At 43.8% G+C, this 20,233-nt stretch overlaps 1 protein-coding gene across 1 annotated transcript in view; it reads left to right on the top strand.

The window, feature by feature from the left end:
- Window positions 1-728: 728 nt before the first annotated feature.
- Window positions 729-20,233, top strand: part of Htr2a (5-hydroxytryptamine receptor 2A) — a 62,861-nt gene continuing 43,356 nt past the window's right edge. Inside the window, exons 1-2 of the mRNA XM_059274338.1 lie at window positions 729-2,241; window positions 4,883-5,083. Coding sequence (XP_059130321.1) covers window positions 1,830-2,241; window positions 4,883-5,083 — 613 coding nt within the window. The 5' untranslated portion in view covers window positions 729-1,829. The remainder of the gene's footprint in view (window positions 2,242-4,882; window positions 5,084-20,233) is intronic.

Raw genomic sequence — 20,233 nt, 5'->3', positions numbered from 1 at the left:
ATTAGGTGATTGGCAGCACACTGAAGGCCTGGGAGTCGCTGAATGGGCAGGGTAAAGGACAAGAGAACAATGTGGTGGCCAGAACCCCGAGAAAGCCCCTCATGTTGGGGAAACAATCCACTTTCTTCTCTGTAGAAATAACGGTTTACATCTGCCTCCCTTAAGAACCACTGAGAGGGGGCCTCTTTTGCACACGGGGCACCTTGCCATAGTGTCACTTCTGGGAGAAAAAAAAAGAAGAATAAAACAGAAACCCTCCCTTTTCTAACATGAAGTTTTCAATTACTTCCTGGTGACATTTTTCAGATGAAGGGAAAACGAGCTAGTTAAATGGTGCATACACATAACAAGAATGTGTGTACTTAAATACCTTCAACTAACCGAACACTGTACTAATGGTTTATCAGTTGTCACCAGACTTCCGGGACCCACTGGCTTGGACACAAGTGCTGGGTGCTTCCAGATCCCAGGACATGCCTGTTTTCTAAGCTTTTTATCTTCCCTTCTCTCTCTTCACCCCTCAGCTTAAAATATTGCTGCCATATAGCCCACCTTATTAGGAATCTGTCCACTAAGCTGTGTCTCCGTTCTTTCTCTTTTTAAAGCAAAAGTTCTCAATGTTAACCTGTAGCAGAAAGAAGAATGGGGCGGGGAGTGGAGGGGGGGCTGTTCGGTCCGCCCTTCCTGGCTGTCGCCACCTTGCAGGTTCTGACACGGTGACAGAGGGAGGTCTGGGGAAGGAGACAGACTAGAGCTGCTTATTCTCCTGGAAACCCGGGAGCGACTTGGTGCGCAGACAGCCCTTCCTACTTTGCCTGTGGCTCTTTTGTGTGACTTTGAGAGGGGCTCCCCGGTGACTGATTCCTCCCCGCGGCGTGCCTGCTGAGGCTCTGGGAGGGAGGACCGGAGTGAGCAGAGCAGTGGCCAGAGGCAGCCAGCACAGACCTCCCTCAACTGCTGGAACTGGCGTGCAGTTTCTGAAGTCAGCAGAAACAGAAATCAAATTACTATCATCTCCTGCTGCTGGGAGCTCAAGGAGAAGGGGATTCCACACCGGCTCAGTCACCACCATGCGACAGGCGAGTCACAGGATAGCGGACCCTGGCGACAACGAATGTAAGTTCTTAAGCTGCTGTCTTTTACTGCTGTGGGATTTTCTCTCTGGTTGAAGTCACGCTTGGCCACGATGCCGTCATTGCTGTGAGTATTTCTGGTGTGGAAAGTTCTCTGCTGCTCTTCGGGATGCGTTTTCCTTCCGTTAAGCAAGCCACAGACACGAGCTCAAATTCCTGATCGCCGCTGCGGCGTTTCTGCCTGAGTCTAAGAAGGGTAACCCAAGTGTATCCAGTTACTATGGGATTAACACTGCATGGGTTTTTAATGGATTTCCTTAATACAGAGGGCACACAGCCCTCCCTGCCGATTTCGGATTGCATGCTGTTTTAACTTTGTGATGGCCGAACTCGTGAAATCAGCACGTTTAACCCGAGAATTAGCTGAAACAGATTCCCACCGGTCACAAAACTTTTCTTCCTTAACCAGGAACACGTTTGTGTCCCCAAACGCTCAAAACTGCTTTTTTGCCTCTGCTTCATTGAGAACTTACATCTCGACAGTGGACTCTTCCTAGCGCTGTGAAGGGAGGCAGCGTCAAGGGCCATCACACTTCTGGAACTCTTACTATGGGAGAGGAAAAAGCAGCCGGAGGAGCCACACATGGTCTCCACTTCAACGCGTCTTAGAGCCCAGGACATAAAGATGAATGGTGAGCCTGGGCTGTGACTTGCTAGTCTCTCCACACTTCATCAGCTACAACTTCCGGCTTAGACATGGAAATTCTCTGTGAAGACAATACTTCTCTGAGCTTAATTCCAAACTCCTTAATGCAATTAGATGGCGACTCGAGGCTCTACCATCATGACTTCAGCTCCAGAGACGCGAACAGTTCTGATGCATCGAACTGGACAATTGATGCTGAAAATCGAACCAACGTTTCCTGCGAAGGGTACCTCCCACCGACATGCCTCTCCATTCTTCATCTCCAGGAAAAAAACTGGTCTGCTTTACTGACAGCTGTAGTGATTATTCTGACCATTGCTGGAAACATACTGGTCATCATGGCAGTGTCCCTAGAGAAAAAGCTACAGAATGCCACCAACTATTTCCTGATGTCACTTGCCATAGCTGATATGCTGCTGGGCTTCCTTGTCATGCCTGTGTCCATGTTAACCATCTTGTATGGTGAGTGGTGTTAGCATGTCAGCTGCCCCCAGTGTAGTCCCAAAGCGCATGTGCATGCTATTGGCAGAGGGACTGGGGCTCAGGAGAGAAATAGACAAGAAGCTTTGTTTTAGTCGTAAAATTCTATTCTACTTGAGAGAAGAAAAAAAAAATCAGACAACCTAGTGCCTGATCATTGGTGAGTTTTGGGCTTTAAAAATAAATGTTGTAGAGAAATTGTTATCTGTACTCCAAAACTCCATGAGCATAATTTAACTTTCATTCATGCCCGTGTGATGTGTCCTTTTATTTGCCAGCCTCGGGACAGAACTCTTTTATCTTTGCCTCACAGTGCTCAGTACTTCTAATGGAGTGGTAAAGCCTTCCCAATTACCTTGGATGGTTTGCAGAGACAGCATTAGTGCTGGAGTGGGCTTAATGCTAAAATATTCAGAGTCTCCATTAGAACAAACGAATTACTCTGGTTTTAATTGTCCCCCTTGCCCAGAGAAGCCAATACGGAAGAAAGCCTTTGAGTTATACCCTCAGCTCTTTAAAAATGTATCCTTCTGTCTGGTTTTGGAGGATAGAAAACAAACTGAAAGCTATTAATCTTGCTTTCTTCTCAACCCAGTGTCAAACTTCTCAGGAAGTCAGCTTTCATGGGGGAGCATAAATCCTTTCAAATTTGTGAGTAATATAGCCAGAGTCATCCTAACAAAGAGCAAAAGAAACGATATTCAGACTGTTGGCACACACACTCAGGAGTCACCAGAGCTACAGGCAGTTTTAGAGATAACCTTTAAAGGGTTTTCTGGCCAAGTCCTAGAGGTACAGTATGAACATATCCACCTAGCCCTGAAGGAAGGAGACAAGCCAGGAATAGTCAGCATCCATTTGTGAGGGCTAGCCCTGGCTTGACCATTCAAATGATCCATCTGAATAATCCCATTACATTGGCTTATCATTTCTCGGCCACTGGGGAGGGGCTCTCACTTCCCAAAACCCTGACCAGCCCTCAGGGGCAAACTCTACTGCAGGTGGGAGGTGTGACTCTGCAAGAACCCAAACTACAGCAGGAGGGCGGGGTGAGCTGCTGGGCTGCAGGGGCAGCCCTGGCCACGTAGGAAGCACAAGCAGGTCCTTTGGTCTCAGCTCAAGGTTGCCCCCTAGTGACAACTTCTGGATGTGCGGCCTCCACCGGCCCGGAGTCTACTAGACACTGGTCCCTGCGCCTTCCCCAGCGAGCAAGTCGCAAATCTGTCTTGCACAGATATTCTCTTCTTACACCTTGGAGGAAACTTTGAGGGGAGAAGGGCCTGCTTTCTTTCAGGGAAGACCCCTTCCCCACCCCCCACCCCACAAGAGCCAAACATCGGTTCCCAACGGCAGAGCCGGTTTCTGCTGCTAGAGTGTAAGGTCCTCTCAGTTTAAGCTGTTTGCTGAGACTAGAACCAGAAGGTTTGGGATTAGGTTTAGGTCCTGCATCGTTTCCTTTTATGAATACTCCTGGGGCATCATGGTAGAGGTAAGACTTGAGCATAAATGAGAACTACCTCAATTTGAGCTCTACTGTTCTAAGAAAGTATTGACCTCTCTAATATCCCTTCCCATTCGCAGGCAGATGTAATATCATTGCTCATTCTGTTAGCAAAACTGATGAACGGCTTACTCAAGTGTTTGATGCTCTCCAAACCACACAGAGCGGAACAGGACACTTTAGGGCACTGAGGCATCCTCTGTCTTCCTCAGACAGCCAAGTATCTGCCAAGCTTCCTGAACTGGATTCTGGGAAGTTTAAAGAACCCTTTGATATTGAGGGCCCACCTCTAGCTACTCTCCAGAAAGACTGATTAACTGGACCCAAAGTCCTACTGGCTGATTGTGATGCTGGAGGGGGCACCTTTGTCCCAAGTAACTGCTACTAGGAGAGGCTCCGATATCAGCGTCAGCAATGTGATTTCTAAGTTTTTGAAAAATGCACATTCTCCAGCCTGCTCCAGCCTTACTGGATCAGAATGGCAGAGGTGGGTCCTCATTGTAAGGAGCCAACTGAGAAATCTAGCTGTCACCTATAGCTTGAGCATTGCCCTGAGACAAAGCTAGACACTCTCGATTTTCTTCATCATCCTCGATGTTTCTCACATGTCCCGAATTTGAGTTTAATAAAAAATTAGGGGACTGCGTATCATAAGTAAAGACATTCAAGAGGTAGATTTGAAGCCATTTGGTCACACCATCTCTAAGCCCCTTGAGCCACACAAATGGCCAGGCCCCTCCCCCGAGGACCTCTATCTCCCAGGCTTTCCCTTCGGAGCTGTAGGTATAGCCTGGCAGATAGAGGTCCTCGGCGGAGGGGCCTGGGCTCTCAGGTGTGGTTCAAGGGGCTTACAGCCAGGTGGAGGGTGGAAAGAGACTCATTGAAGAGGAAGAAGCGAATTTCTCTTTTGCTAATGTAATTCTACCGACCAGAAACATTCAAACCTACACTCACCTATCAGGGCCTTCATAGTGTAATGAAGCACACTTGCTGCTTGTTCAAATGTTGGAAGGCTTGTCACCAATGCCTGTCCCCAAGTTGTAAACAGTTGTGCCAGGGTATAGATCACATACCGAAGGAAACATGAAGCTGCTTGCTGATACTAAAACTTGTGCACTACAGGGTACCGGTGGCCTTTGCCTAGCAAGCTCTGTGCAGTCTGGATTTACCTGGATGTACTCTTCTCTACGGCCTCCATCATGCACCTCTGTGCCATCTCACTGGACCGCTACGTCGCCATCCAGAACCCCATCCACCATAGCCGCTTCAACTCCAGAACCAAGGCCTTCCTGAAAATCATAGCTGTCTGGACCATATCCGTAGGTAAGCGGGAACATGTCAGAGGTGCATTTGGAGCTGGAGTTTGGCTTTCCCTGGAGATGTGTTCCATTTTGTTGCACTGAAACTTGACACACTGAGTCTGTTGTTTCATGTGTTGCAAGGTATGGTCTGAAACTTCGTGATTCTTGCAGTGATTTTAGGAAAGGAAAATCTGTGAATGTCAGTGGCTGACAGCAACTGTATGCATTGTTTTGCACACATAAGAATAAGCACCCTAGCAGAGCCCGAGTCAGGCATGACTGTGTTCTTTCTCACATCCAAGCTCAGTACTCCAAGTCTTGGGTCTCCCAGAAATCTGAGTTTTGTCATTACCAGACTTGTGATTGCTGAAGAATACAGACACTTGTCCTAGATAACATGGGCCTTGAGGGAGGAATCTAGAAAGTGGCAGAAGCTGAGGACAGAGGGAAGTGGTAACAACGGCTTAAGGACCAGCACTTCAGCTGCCCCGTGCCTCTGCGGCCTTTCTTCTGTCTATTTTCTTCTTCCTGCTGTGACAGCCACACCAAAAGATTCCAACCAACCTCAGTTAGGCTGATCACACACACTCGCCACTTGCTAGTATTGATCTTTCGTCACCGTAATAGGATCTAAAGGGGCAGCTCTCAGGCAGCAAAGTCAATTGTACCTGTCACCTCGGCAGGTTTGGTTTGTAATCAAAGGCTCCCCGAGACCTGTTGTAAAGTCTCAAAGCTTTTCAAGTGGAAAAACTGTATTGGCTAAGGCCCACGAGGTGTGGTATCTACTTCTAGGCTAGACTGTGGGATTTGATGGTAGGTTAAAATTCCAGAACTCATTTGATTCGACTCACAACTGTGTAATAAAAATACCTATCCATGGGGCTGAAGAGATGGCTTAGCATTAAGAGCATTTGTTACTCTTGCAGAGAACCCAGTTTGATTTCCAGGACCTACATGGTAACTCACAACCCAGTTCCAAGAGATTTGATACCCTCTTCTGGCCTCTGAGGGCACCAGGAAGACACATGTTATACAGACATACAGGCAAGCAAAACACCCATACACATAAAATAAAAGCAATTTTTAAAGTGTCTATCAGAAATAGCAAGCACAGTTTGTGTTCATTGCTTCCTTTCCTGCTAATAACAGGAATTAATGTGACACTATCTCCATTTTGTAGATGAGAAAACTAGCCTTCAAAACCGGAAATGAGGCGTATGTATGCAGCGAGCATGGGCACAGTGAGCATCCTCCGGTTCCGAGGCTAACAGTGATGGGTTACATGTTACACAGCATGTGCACATTTTGGAAAAATCCTCATCTGTTTTCCATTTTGAGCCTTACAATATCATTTGAGGTCAGCAGCACAGACAATCTCACTGTGTTTGTTTGATAAGTCGGGGAACCTCAGGACACAGGACATGTGGTTTCCTGGGTCACAGGTCTGACTCACTAGCACTCTAGGCTTCTGGCATCAAGCCCTGTCTCTTTCTGCTGAGTGTACCGCACCTTCCTCAGCCAGCAGCTTCTGCTCCAAGAAAATGCTAATGGCATTAATAATTCATAATATTAATCCGTGCAACTCAGGACTTGTTCCACCTGGAGCAGGAGGGTACAGGGGCCCGCAGGTAACCATCCAAGCTGCTCATAACCACTCTGGAGAACCCGTAGGTTTAGATGGCTGAGTGCTTCTGAGAGAGATCCATGGCTGAGGACCACGAGCCAGATTATCAGAAAAGGAAGCGTGATGAAAAAGGGTCAAATGCGATTCATGCGGCCAAGAATTCCACCTTCATTTCACAGACTGTCCCAGTCACTAAGCAGAGACTGAAATGACGCAGCACCCTTTTCTTTGCATGTATGTGGTGTGTATGTGTGCTTGTATGTATAGGAGTTCATGTGCATGCACATTTAACGTAGTTGATGTCAAGTGTCTTTCTCGGTTTATCTTTACTTTATGAGGCAGGGTCTCTAGCTTAAATCCGGAGCTTGCCAATTTGACTAATCTAGCCAGCTAGCTTATTCCAGGGATCCTGCCTCTGCCTCCTGAGTGCTGGGGTTACAGGTAGCCCCCCAACATTTCTGTGAGTTCTGAGAATCTAACTCCGGTCCTCACATTACAGCAGGGACTTGTACCCACCGAGCCTTCTCTCCAGTCCCAGCATCCGTTATCTTTTACCCTTAGCCAAGACAACTCCCTGTCTCTGACCAACTTCATGATGACACCGTTAGCAAAAGTTAGAGATTCTGAGCATTGCCACAGACCCAGTTGTGTCCAAGTCACCTTGTAGGTAAGTCTGTCTCACCGGATGGCAGCACTTAGAAGCAGGAGCTTGACCCAGGTCAATCCAGCTCCAGTCTGGATTTTATCTACTACCTAATAAGGCTGTCTGTCTTCCGTCACTCTTTCTGGCTGTCATCCCCGGAGGGAGACAGGTTGGGATGGCTGTGGGGATGCTGACCAATGGCATCGTTAAAAAGGAGTCATTCAGAAGTTATCGTCTATCTGTTCCGTGGATTTTCTTTTTTTTTTTTTTTTTTTTTTGGTTTTTCGAGACAGGGTTTCTCTATGTAGCTTTGCGCCTTTCCTGGAACTCACTTGGTAGCCCAGGCTGGCCTTGAACTCACAGAGATCCACCTGGCTCTGCCTCCCAAGTGCTGGGATTAAAGGCGTGCGCCATCACCGCCCGGCTCCGTGGATTTTCTAAAGTGAACCAGATGAAGAGTGTGTGTTCAAATGTCTCTCCCAGTGTGGTAAAAGACAATTAAACATAAGAAAAGTCGAGGTTACACAACTGTGTAACTACCTGCGAGGTGGAGTTCTGAGGAGCAATTGGGTAAGAAATGCTAAAAACAAGAAGTCTGTTCTACCCTGGGTCCTGAAAAAGCTCAGAGCCAACTTCTTCCCGACTTTTCCTCTCTTGTTTCTCTTTCTGTTGTTTTGTTCGGGCTTTCGGTGGTTTTAATTTGCTCTGTGTGTGACTTTAGGCTTAGATCCTTATTCCAGCTGGAATATTTTTCCTGTTTTTTTTTTTTTTAAATCATGTATAGTCAACCAATGAAACTGATTTCAAGCTGTACACTGTGGTGACTGAATGTACACGTTTTGTAAAATAAATACCACAAATTAGTTAATTCCTGCCTCCTCTTACCACAGTGCCTTTTATTCTGCAGTCAGAATATGGAGAAAATAATAGGAGTAAAACTCAGAGTTAGTTAATGCAGACACCATGCCATACACTAGATCCCCTGAACTAACCCGTCTCCCCTTCCCCCATCGGTCTCTGCTAATAGAATCACTCTTGCCAGAGAGGAAATATTCTAAAGAGATGGTTGTACCACCACTTCCAGTTAACAGATTTTCCGAATGATGAACCCCAATGAATCATATTTTCCCAGAGTACCTGCTGAGGGAAAAGAAAGACCAAAGCCCTGGTGCCAGGCAGAGAAAGAACTCTCTGGAAGAGAGCTCACATGGGTCTGGTATCTTATCAGACAACCTCGCAGGACTGATGAAAGGCGGACAGTTCAGTGCCGAGCACACCATGCCTTGACCAGCACTGTTTAATTATACACTCCATCCTCTGTTGAAACATAAACCTTGATCAAGACCCCAACAATGGACTTGGGGGTCATTGGACATCTTTATCCTTCACAAGGTGTCTATACTGACTAAATTCCCTTCCTCTGCATCTCTGAGTCGTTCTCTTTAATTGGCATATCTCTTGTTGGGAGCTGGCGGGGCCCAGATTTTATCCTAAAATCCCTGCTACAGTAAATGTCATTCTACTGTTTCTATAAATTCAGCCTTTCTTAGACTCCACATAGGCGTGAGATCGTATATCCTTGCGGTATTTTCGAGACTGATCCAGTTGGGAACAGGCAGATTTCTTTTCTATAGCTGTATAATGAGGAGTTCTATGTGTGTATGGCCTACCTTGCTTTTGCTTAGCAGTCAAAGCCTTTACAGCATCTACTGTAGAATTTTTCGTTAGTTTACTGATATATTCGGTTTTCTTCATGAGCTGATGAACATAGAGCCAAACTTGGATTTCTGCAGTTTCTTTTCTGAGCATCCTTAAATGAAGCTCAGAGGTTGCCATTTCTCCCTGAGGTCTTTATGTCAGTAAGCAGTTTGTATTTTTGAAGGGTTGTGTAGAACTTAGTCCTAACTCTCTGGTGCCATTTAAAAATTTTTCAATCTGTCTTTAACCCCCATGTTTACACTTTCTACCCCTTCATGGGCTATTAACTACCTACAGATTTTATCTTTCATGCTGGTTTTTAATCGTTATCAAATGCTCTCTTCATTTCTTAGTGAGCCTTCTTGCCTTAAAAGTCGACTCCATAGACACTGTATTTATGCCAGATTTCTTTAGATTTTATCATTTTTTCTGGCTTTATTTTACTCTATCCTATTACTGACTGTGACTTTGTGTTTTAAGTGTGTTACCTGGATGGAAGCATATCCAGTTTTTTTTTTTAATCCAATCCATCTATTAAAAAAAAGATTTATTTTTATTCATGTGTAGGTACATGTGTTGGCTTGTAGATAAGTACATGTGAGGTGCCTGTGGAGGCCAGAAGTGTGGAACCCTCTGGAGCTGGAGTTACAGATAGCTGCTAGCCTGACACAGATGCTGGAACGGAGTCCTCTGGAAGAGCAGCAATCGCCCTTGCTGGCTGAGCCCTCACTCCAGCCCCCCTCTTTGTCTTCTAATCGGATTATTTAGTTCTTTTACAGTTTGTATCAGTCCATTTCTTTCTGCTTTACTTTTAGACTGATCAGAATTTTAATTCAAATTTCTCTTTAAGCTTATTGATTGTCTATTCTTTTAGCAATATCAAGATGCCTTTTTTTTTATTGTAAAAAGCCTAAAGCAAACTCTTTTACACCTCTTGGAAATGCAAAAAAAATTGAGAACGTTTCAACCCCATTTACTCCGTGCTCCATTGTGTTTCCTTTCCTGCTTTGTACACATAAGTTAGAGAAACCCAAGGCATCATTCCAGCTGCCCTATGAACTTGCATGTGTTTCGTACATATGGACTCTTCTGTTGCTATATTCTGCTTTCTTTACTTCTACAGCTCTACCTGGGTGTTTAGTCCTTACTCTTGAAGAATTGCAATGTCATGCTTGCTGTTTGCTCTCCGTTTTCATCACTCCAGATCACTCTGGTTTACCTTCATTTATAGCACACTTTTGCATAGTGTAGAACCCAAACGGACCTGCTGATGTAGACCCATGATATCGGCCAGTGAGACTCTGTGGCCAGAAAAATCCAAATTCAAAGCCACCATGAGCAACTTGGTGAGACCTTGTCATGAAAAAAAAAGTCCAAAGAGGCTTAGTCTGCAGCTCAGAGGAAGAGCATCTGCCAAGCATGTGTGAGGCTCTGGGTTCGGTCCCCAGCACAAAAGAGAAGTGAAGCAGTCTCTTTTCCAGAACTTTCTCCAGGGCCTTCTGGGTCTCTAGATTATTTTGGTTTGTTGTTTGTAGGAGCTCAGCTGTCAGTGTCCACAGAAGCCACCATGTTGCCTGGCTTTGGAGATTATCTTCAGCAATGTACTTAGGTGCTGCCTGGACGTGGATTAGTTTTTCTTCATCTTGAACTTGACTGGTACGAGTTCTTAAATCCAACATTCAAGGTGATCTTGTTGTCACTTTGGAAAGTTCCTTAGCCATTATCCTTTCAATTATTATACCTGCACTATCCCCCTTGCCCTCACTCTGAGGCTCCAGAGTGCATAATAGAATGTTAACCTGCACATCTTAGGGCTCAGTTTCTACATTCTCCTCCTCCCCCTCTCCTCTCCCTTCAGTCTGTGGCACAGGTTCCTCTCCCATCAGCTACTTCCAATCTACTGCCAAGCCCATCTAGTGTATTCTCACAGATTGTATTTCAGCTACTAGATTCTTAGGTTTTTACCAGGTTAACAGATTTTAGTTGTGTGGACTAGTTCTCTGTTATTCATCTATCAAATATCAATCACTGTTTTCTGACTATCTCTCAGTTACCTGATAATTCTGTCCCCTGGTAATTTTCTCCTTGGTCTTCCTCATTTCTTTGAGTTGCTATACCTAGTAGATTTTTTTTAATTGCATTGTATTTTGTGTAAAAATCTAATAGGCAGTGTGTTGATATTAGCTTTCACCACAGGGTAATCCACGAGCTTTAACATATCTGGTATATGTGTGTACATGCATGCATGGGCAGGCACCCCTTAACCCAATCACTCTATTTCTTTGAAGCAGTGATCTCCTAAGAACTGATTTCCAGTTGTGGCTTTATAACCCCTCTGTATTCCTCTATGGTTCCAGCTGAAAGCTGGATGGTTCTTGACTGTAGGAGCTCTGACCTCAGCTCTTATAGCCTCAACCCACAACATGGCTGCCAACTCATTCAGCCTCAGACAAATCAGTGGGTGCTTGAGACACGAGGTGGCCCCTATCATCTGACGTTTCTGCCCTCCCCATTCTGCCTTGGCAGCACTTATAGAGACATGAATTCTACTTTACTCTGTATTAATACCGCCATGCCTCATCCAGTTCGATTCTCTCCTGTGTATCTTTTGTCTCTTCGTTTTAACAGAATTTGTGTCTTCGCCTTCTATGCATTCCACAATGTATAGGTGCGTTTTACTTTTCCTCAAGATCTGACAGTCTCTCTTTAATCCTGAACTTCAGCCCATCTACATTGACTGCGGCAGTTGGAGTAATTGGTTTCCTGTTATCTGATTATGTTATAGCTGCCTTTTGATTTTCCGTAGTTCTCTCAAGCTAACCCCACTTCCCCATTTTTAGTGAACTGCAAACTCTCCCTTCATTTCCTCTACCACTTCCCACTTACTCAAATTCCTGCAGGATTTTTCCTTTTCATTCCTCTCCTCCTTAAAATTTCATCCCAAACAATTATTACACCAATCTTTCCACTAATGAACATAAAGTAAGTAAGAGTCTTAATCTCTCTCAGCCACCTTGCATCTCCAGTTCACTGTTTTTTCTCTAGTATTTTTAGCTCACCTAGTGGTGTGCCGCCAGGTCTTTTAACACAGGTCACAAAGTGTAGGAACTGTAAAGATAAATACAGGCTTAGCAAATTCTGTGGGAAATGTTTGGTATGACTAAAATAATCATGAGCAAGCCCAAAAATACTTAACGAGAATAACAGACCAAGAAATATACTTTTGAAGAGGCACCTGCATCTTAATTTTTTTTAAGGACAAATAATCCAGTAAGGACAGAAATAAATGAAATAAATAGGCAATTTTCAGAAATACAACTTGAAATAGACACTAAGCCACATGGAATCTTAGCTCGGGGGTCATAGAGGCATGGCTTAAAGCAACATGGCTTTTCACTTGCTGGCCAGTCAGATGGAGTGACTAAAGATGACCCCACTCCACCCCAACCGGCCACTGTGAGCATGGCAACACACAGATGCCCATATTCCAAGTGTTACAATGTGCAAGGTTAGCTCTCTGACCATCTAACCAAGGCTATTAAAAGTGGACATCCATACTGCTGGACAGAAGTTTTTTCTATAGGAAAATGAAAGTACATGTAGGAGTGTTCAGCACCGCAATTTTTAAACGTGAAAATGGAAGGTTGGCTAAGACTGGGTCGATTGATTTTCTGTTTCAGAACAACTTGAAGCTCTGAAAAGTGATGGGTTAGGACACTGGATATTCAAACATTAGAAACACGTCTGTGGGGTTAAATGCAGACACCAAGTTGTGGAGGTGGCATGTACGGTAGACCAAATTCTGATTTTAAAAAGGCTGATGGTGTTAATCATGATCATGGGGAGACAGAGGTGGTGGAACTGGGGGCTGCTGAAGGACCTCATGTTGACAAAGACTGAAATCCAAGGAATGGCAGAACTGTCATCACTTCCCTCATACGCTTCTACATAGTTGTAATCACCGCAGACGTGACTTCCAAGATGCTCTAGCTAATCAAGAATAGGATGTCACAATTCCATGATGAATCAGGAAAGACTTCCTGGGGGCAGTGGCTCACCTTGAGGTGTATATTACAAATGGCAGCCTCAACAGTCTGCTTGCAGAGAATTTGGGTTTCCTTGCACTGGGTTAATCCTAACATCTACTGTTTTCTCCCCTGTTTATCACTTCCAGTATGGCTGTGTTCTTGCTTGTCTAGGCTTCCATCAACTTCTAAGGAAAGAAAGCATGATTACAAATCAATCCTGTGTCCCATTTGTGAGCTTCTCGTGGTGAAGAAGCGACAATGAATGAATGAGGCATTCGATTAAGAATGATCCTGGGATTGTCTGTAGATTATATTTTCCTTCTCAAACCTAATTCCCATTACCAGAGCTAACTGTGACTTCACTCCAATGCACAAAGTGAGCAAACTCTATCGTTGATTGCCTTGCTGATGCCATGGGAAAAGAAATATATGTTCCTTTATTTCCTAACTGTCATGAGCCAAGAGAGGCGTGGGATAGGAAGGTTAAAATTGTGTTTGCACATTGTCATATGATGACAAGCAAATATACCCTTCAAATATTTTTTCCATAAATAGTATTTCATTCCAGAAATGCATCTGCAACTCATAGGGTAATTTTGAAATGCATCTAAATAGAAAGATTTGCCTCCTCAAGGCTAAGCACAACCACCTATTCTCTGTGTTATTGCTTCTGTAATAGATGAGAGGTGGGCTAGGTCACATTTATTCAAGACCTTTATCCTCAGAAGCTGTGACTCATGCACAGAATCCTAAACCAGAAGCTTCAGTCCCTGGATCAAGCCTCCTCCTTCATGCAGGTGGAAAACCTTCCTTCCCAGGATGCACACAGAGGGATGGGGAGAATAATACATCTGACTAGTTTTAATTTATGATTATTTTCACATGAGATTTTCATTATCATTTCATACTTAACCACACAAGGTATACATGCACTCAGATATCATGGCACCCCACAAATATGGATATATATATATACATATATATATATATATATATATATATATATATATATATATCTTTAACTATTAGCTAATAATTTCAATTTAGAAAGAAAACCAACAAGTCTTGCCCTTTATGTTCACGGAACTCTCATAGGGAAGATGAATCTGAAAATACCTCCAAAATGGCCTTTCTGATAATTGAACATCATTGACAATTCCAAAGACAACGACCAAAAGCAGTTTAAGGAACAAAGAGTTCGTTTTGGCTTAGCCACCAATTGGATGACAAGGGTTCATATTTTCATTATTTTTTCTTTTTATTACACGTTCACATTTTCAAGCAAACTTCCACAAGCCTTGATTTGTAGCTGCTTCTCCTATTACACCCTAGCTCACTCTTCACTCCCCAGCCACGAGTAGCCATTATTCTCACAGCATCTAGTAAATGTCTGTCTGCAAAGCCTTCCCTTCCCCTGGCTACTTTAATCTACCACCTCTAAGAAGCCTTCTTCAAACTTCTCTTCTCTCCAGAAATTAAGTATTGTCCTGCTTTGATTCTCCCATGCATCTGTCTCCTCACCTATTCCATTTATGTGATAATAATCTATTTCCCTGCTAGGTCACAAGTTTCCAGAGAACAAGAAATAGAAAGCAAAAGAAACAGAAATAAAATGTACTTCCTCTTGCTCCCAATCCATATGATAATAGAAAATGCCTAACCAAGCACTCATCCGAAAACTAATTTCTTGAGTCTGACACCGAGACACCGTTAAAAGAAATTGTATTTCTGTGCCCTGTTTCAAAGCTATTTTTAGACTGTTTCCCTATACTTCAAGTAATAAAGACTAATGGTTATGTGAGAAAGGAATTGTTTCATCGTTCTACTTAGCATCAGCCAGGTAGAGTTATTAGCAACGCTAATTAGTGGAGGCTGTAAGAAAGGACTCAGAGTGAGTTTTGCTCTGGTATGCTCCCCATTCCCCGCTGAGCTTTAGTTTGAGATCTTGACATTTCTTCAGAAAGCATTTGGGAATCATGCCTTTCTAACGTGGAATTTCCCACATTGGAATCAAAGTACCCTCTAAGGGATGTTAATTTTTCAGTTGGGCAAAGAGGTAAGGGGAGAAGCAGAGAAGAGAAAAAAGACAAGCAGGCAGGCTTCCATATCTGCCTAGGCAGGACCTCAACAACTGCTGCAGCTTAGGGGATTGCCCACAGCCCACAGCCCTGGCCTCAAAGGCCCAAGCCTAGTTTACTCTTCCGATGCTCCTTTCCTTATTCAGAGACTGTCACATTCTGAGGAAATTCACATATCACATTACAATTAAATTTCCTTATTTTGAATGTGGAGTCACAGAGACACATTTTCCTGGTTCCTTTCATCCCCATGAGGCCCTCAATCTTAGAGGGAGAATCCTCTCCAAAGCTGTAGTAAATAGCATCACAAGACAAGTGAGAGTCCACAGTGGGCCAGGGACTGTCCCAGCATGTGAAGGTCCAAAGAAGCACTCTGCACGTGTGACCTGGAAATGCTCACGGACCGCTTTAAAATAAAAATCAACCGTGGGAATGGGAGGGAAATGGAAGGATCAGGGGGTGGATATGTTTGAAAAATATTGCATATGTGTATAAAGTTGCCCCAAAAAAAACAATTTTAATTAAAAAAATTAAATATATAAACACACTAAAAATAGCTAATGGAAAAAACAGCTACATACAGCAGAAAGTAGAATTTACCACTTATGATTGACATATAAGAACTCTGGCAAGGTTCGGGATCAAGGACATTGGGTGAACAGGGAAAGGGTAAAATTGAAATCTTGAATGATGAACAGATTGTTGGCAAAAGAAATCAGAGGGAGAACATCCAAGAAGAGACTGCTGTAAGAGAGAGGCATCATAAACAAAGGGTTAAGATTCTCAATAAAGGAAAATCAGTTCTCCCCAAAGGAGTCTCATTGGGTCTACAAACCACACTTAAGACGGGCCCCAAGCCCAGTAATAGACGACCAACACAAAATGGACTCAATGGTATTTGGGGAGGTTTTTAGTTTCATAATGCGTTATCTGGGTATTTTGTTTTACCTTACTGGTTTGACTTATATAGTATGGTTTCTGGCTTTGTGGTTTTTTGGATTTCTGGGTATGCAAATGTGTATCTCTCTGAATCTTTATATGTGTCTTGTGCTTTTTCTTTGGCTCATTTTTTCTGTTTGTTTTGTCCTATTCTGTTCTGTTTTATTTTATCTTTTTATTTTATCTGTTTTTTTTATTAGATACTCGCTTGTTTTATAATAAAATCGAGAAAGGAAGAGTGGGAATTTGGGTGCTGGGAGGGTCTGGGAAGAGCTGAAGGAGGAGGAATTGTAATCAGAATATGTATCATATGAAAAAAATCAAACTTTCTTACAGCCTTTTATAACTCCAGCGTTCTCTATCTCTCTGCATGGGGTATCGGTAGTTGGTTCTGTGAACCCAGTTGTCTCGAACCAGAACATTGTTCCCCTGGCAAGCACAGGAATGGCGCCCAACTTGCCAGACTTATCCTACTCAGGCATCAACCATCCTGCTATTTTTATATCAAAGTTCCAGGATTAACCCTGGCTCACACCAGTCATGTGGTAAATTCCTGTTTGGTGACATCTAGAAAGGGAAATATTTTTTTATCAGAAAACTTGCAGAATTCTTCTGGACAGTCTGTTCTAGGAAAACATCAGCAGATGAACAGTTTCACTGGCTTATGATAAAGCTTGGTTTCTTTTCATAAGGAAGCAATTTTCTGACGCATTCTAGGTCCCCAGTTTGGGACCTCTGTCTTTTGTGTTACTATAGGAAGTGTGGATTACAATACCATTAAACAATGGTATCATGGAAGTGAATTATCAGATTTACCTTTCTCATTTATTATTAACATCTGACTCCAGGAGTTAGGGCATTTGACTGTGGTACAGTATAAAGATGAGGAGAACATTGGTGCCTAACACATTAAAATGTGTCCTGAAGAACCTTTAGGGTCAAAACTACTCATGCTGGCAACTCTTGGTATTATCAAATTGTGTGATTGTAGGGGGCAGGTATATGATGTGTAAGTGTGTGTGAATGAGCTCATATGTGTGAGGACCTTGAGTATTGGTCCTTGCCTCCCACCTTGTTTGAAACAGGGTCTCTTATTGTTCACCAATATGTGCACCAGGCCAGCTGGCCAGTGAGCTTCCAGGGAACTTTCTATCTCCACCTCCATTTTCAGTTTGAGAGCACTGGGATTACAGATGGGATTACAAACTCCAGCTTTGTGTGGATCCTGGGATCCAAACTCAGGTCCTCACGTTTGTGTGGTAATTACAAACATCTCCTAGGCCCCATTCTTGGCTTACTAACATCTCTTTAAAATGGGAATTGTCTTCTGTTATTCACTCTCTTCTATAGAGCAGATTTACTATGATACCTTCTCATATCCCTTCCCTTTTTAAAGTCCCAAATCAACCACTCTAAAGATTCGTGTGAATGATCGCGTTTAACAGAGTACATTCCCAAGCTCAGTTCATCTCCAGGTTGATCACACTCAGCTTGTTACGGGAGCCAAAGGACTGCCTCCTGTCTATTCGCTTATAGATCAATTCATCCATCTGTTATTGGAAACTGCTCTTACTAAAATTTTGTTTCATCTGAAGAGAGATATTAAAGCTGGTCTTAAATAAAGAGAGATGATCTCCGATTACCAGGTGTGCTGGAAGTATGGTGACTTTGTGTCTCCGGCTTTTATCTTAGGCATAGTATTCTGAATATCTGGCCACATCCCCATCCCTACCATGATGCATTAGATGCTTGGGGTGTCTTCAGTTAATCAAATGTCCTTTTGTTGTTATTGTTATTGTTGTTGATGTTTTAATAGTTTATCGAGTCCCCCTCAAGAGGGCTGAGAGCTAGCCAACTATCAACTATAGTTCTACCAAGGAGCCTCTGTTTCTCCACTACTCCCAGTTCCCTAACACGTCTCTGCCCTAGTCTTCCTGTCATTCTATTCAGCCTTCCCACTGAAAAATATATACACAGCACTGTTAGGGGTTAGACATCAGTGACATCAGCAGCAAACTTTCCTTTCCATCGTTATCTGTTTAATACACAGTTTCCCTAGACACCCTCAAACATGGTAGCGTTGTTGACTGGCTTCCCTTAGAGCTCCCTATGACAGGTCAGAGCTACAGGAAGAAACGGAAGTATATGCACGAACTTACTTAGCCACGAATGGAGTACATCTATGTTGTTGAATGATGACAAATGAGGAAAGAGGAGAGAGAAAATAAAAAGGGCCAACTGAGAGCTGAAAGGAGAGAGAGAATGTTTCCCCAGGGGCCCTTGTGTGTTTGCCTGATAAGGAAGTGGTTTCTACAGTCTAATGTCTGCCGGTGCCTGCCTGGGTGCATATGGGACCTTACTTGGAAAAGTACAACAAACGGGTTTGGATGAATATCTCCATGGTGGCTTTTCCAGTATTTTCACAGATTTAATGTTGGTTTCCTTGGAGATAGTTTTGGCAAAGCTGGCTACAGACAGAAGCCAAGAGTGGAAATCATATAGCACAAGGATGTTGCACCGGGACTGTGAGGCACATGCTGTCGCTTCCCTTACACTGCCTTTTCAGTAACCTGGAGCTTTACGCTCTGGAGAGCGGCGTATTAATTCTACCGAGAAATGTTTTCGTTGTGTTAATGAGGTTATATTTCCGACCCTTCCAGCTTCTCCTCTGAGTGGAAGCAATTGCAGGGACTGTGTTCGCAGGGAATGTGTCCTGGGGGAGCAGGGCTGGAGAACTTAGATTCCAGTTACAGCCTTCACATTTCCTGGCCTCAAGCCCTTTCCACAATGAATTTGTAGCCATACTCACTCACCTGCCTGGTTTAAAGCATTTTCTTTATTAAGTTTGGATTTTTTGTTTGTTTGTTTGTTTGTTTTGTTTTGTTTTGTTTTGTTTTTCGAGACAGGGTTTCTCTGTGTAGTTTTGGTGCCTGTCCTGGATCTCCCTCTGTAGACCAGGCTGGCCTTGAACTCACAGAGATCTGCCTGGCTCTGCCTCCCAAGTGCTGGGATTAAAGGTGTGTGCCACCACCACCTGGCAAGTTTGGATATTTTAAGGAATACCATTTTAAGGAAGAGACTCCATGAGAGAATATGTCTGAACTATAAAAATGAGTTCTTGCTAAAGATCCAGACAAATCTGAATGGGACATAGATGCAAAAATGATGGCCCCTGAGAACTTCTGGACCTTCGGGTAAAAACCTTTATCTCTACAAAGCATGATTTTCCTGCAAAGTGTATAGCAATTTCTGGAGAATGCATTTTCCTGAAGGCCATTCCCAGAGAATCTGATTCTATAGGAGCTGAGGAGCCACCTGGGACTGAGTAGACTCAGATGGACAACTTAAATGTCTGGTTAGAGATTTAGGCAGACCACATGAGCCCCACAGTATATACACTTCTTTCTAAACCTCAGGGTTTCTGTCCATTCCATGCATTTGTTATACAAGCACCTCCAGCAGCAGCATGCACAGTGGCCAAGTTAACCATGACAAAGAGCATAATAGAGTTTCAGGCTCGCAGGGGTAAGAGGTGTTATTGAAAATTGTGGGTAGGGGAGTGCTCTGGCCAGAGTTGCCACTTATTACAAGAAACCAGGGTCCTCTGTTGGGGTTTTTAGTCTAGTTAATAAAATAATTTAAGAACAGGGCTGAGAAAAAAAGCTCTAGAACAGTTTTATTACAGTTTAAAAGGAAAACCCAAAGCAGCAAGCTGTCAGTCCCTGCAGCTGTCCAGAGGACAGAGACGGGGAAGAGGAAGAAAAGAGGCCACGTGCTTTGAACCAGGCATGGAGGCCAGGGGAAGAGAAGGAAGCCAAGGTACCAGAAATGGCATTCTTCGGCTTTGGGGAGCATCAGAAAGGGAGGAAGAGAGGGAGGGAGGGAGGGAGGGAGGGAGGGAGGGAGGGAGGGAGGGAGGGAGAGGAAAAGGAAAGGGAAGTTACTCTAGGGCCCCAAGGCTGTAGCAGACCTAACAGAGCCCCAAAGTAGCCCTACAGCAACTGCACTAGGGTGTGGGAATTCTGGAAAGGAAAAGTGCATTGCCTCCTTAAGGATTAATTATGCCTCCTTTCTCCTTAGCATGGTCTTAAGGTGGATCCTGCGTCCTAAGGGGTACCTTTAGCCAGGTGACTGATCTCTAGGTCTCTACCCAGGCCAGAGA

This window comes from Peromyscus eremicus, chromosome 9 (genome assembly GCF_949786415.1).
Source record: "Peromyscus eremicus chromosome 9, PerEre_H2_v1, whole genome shotgun sequence".
NCBI lineage: Eukaryota > Metazoa > Chordata > Mammalia > Rodentia > Cricetidae > Peromyscus > Peromyscus eremicus.
This window is presented reverse-complemented; position numbering and strand designations above follow the sequence as displayed.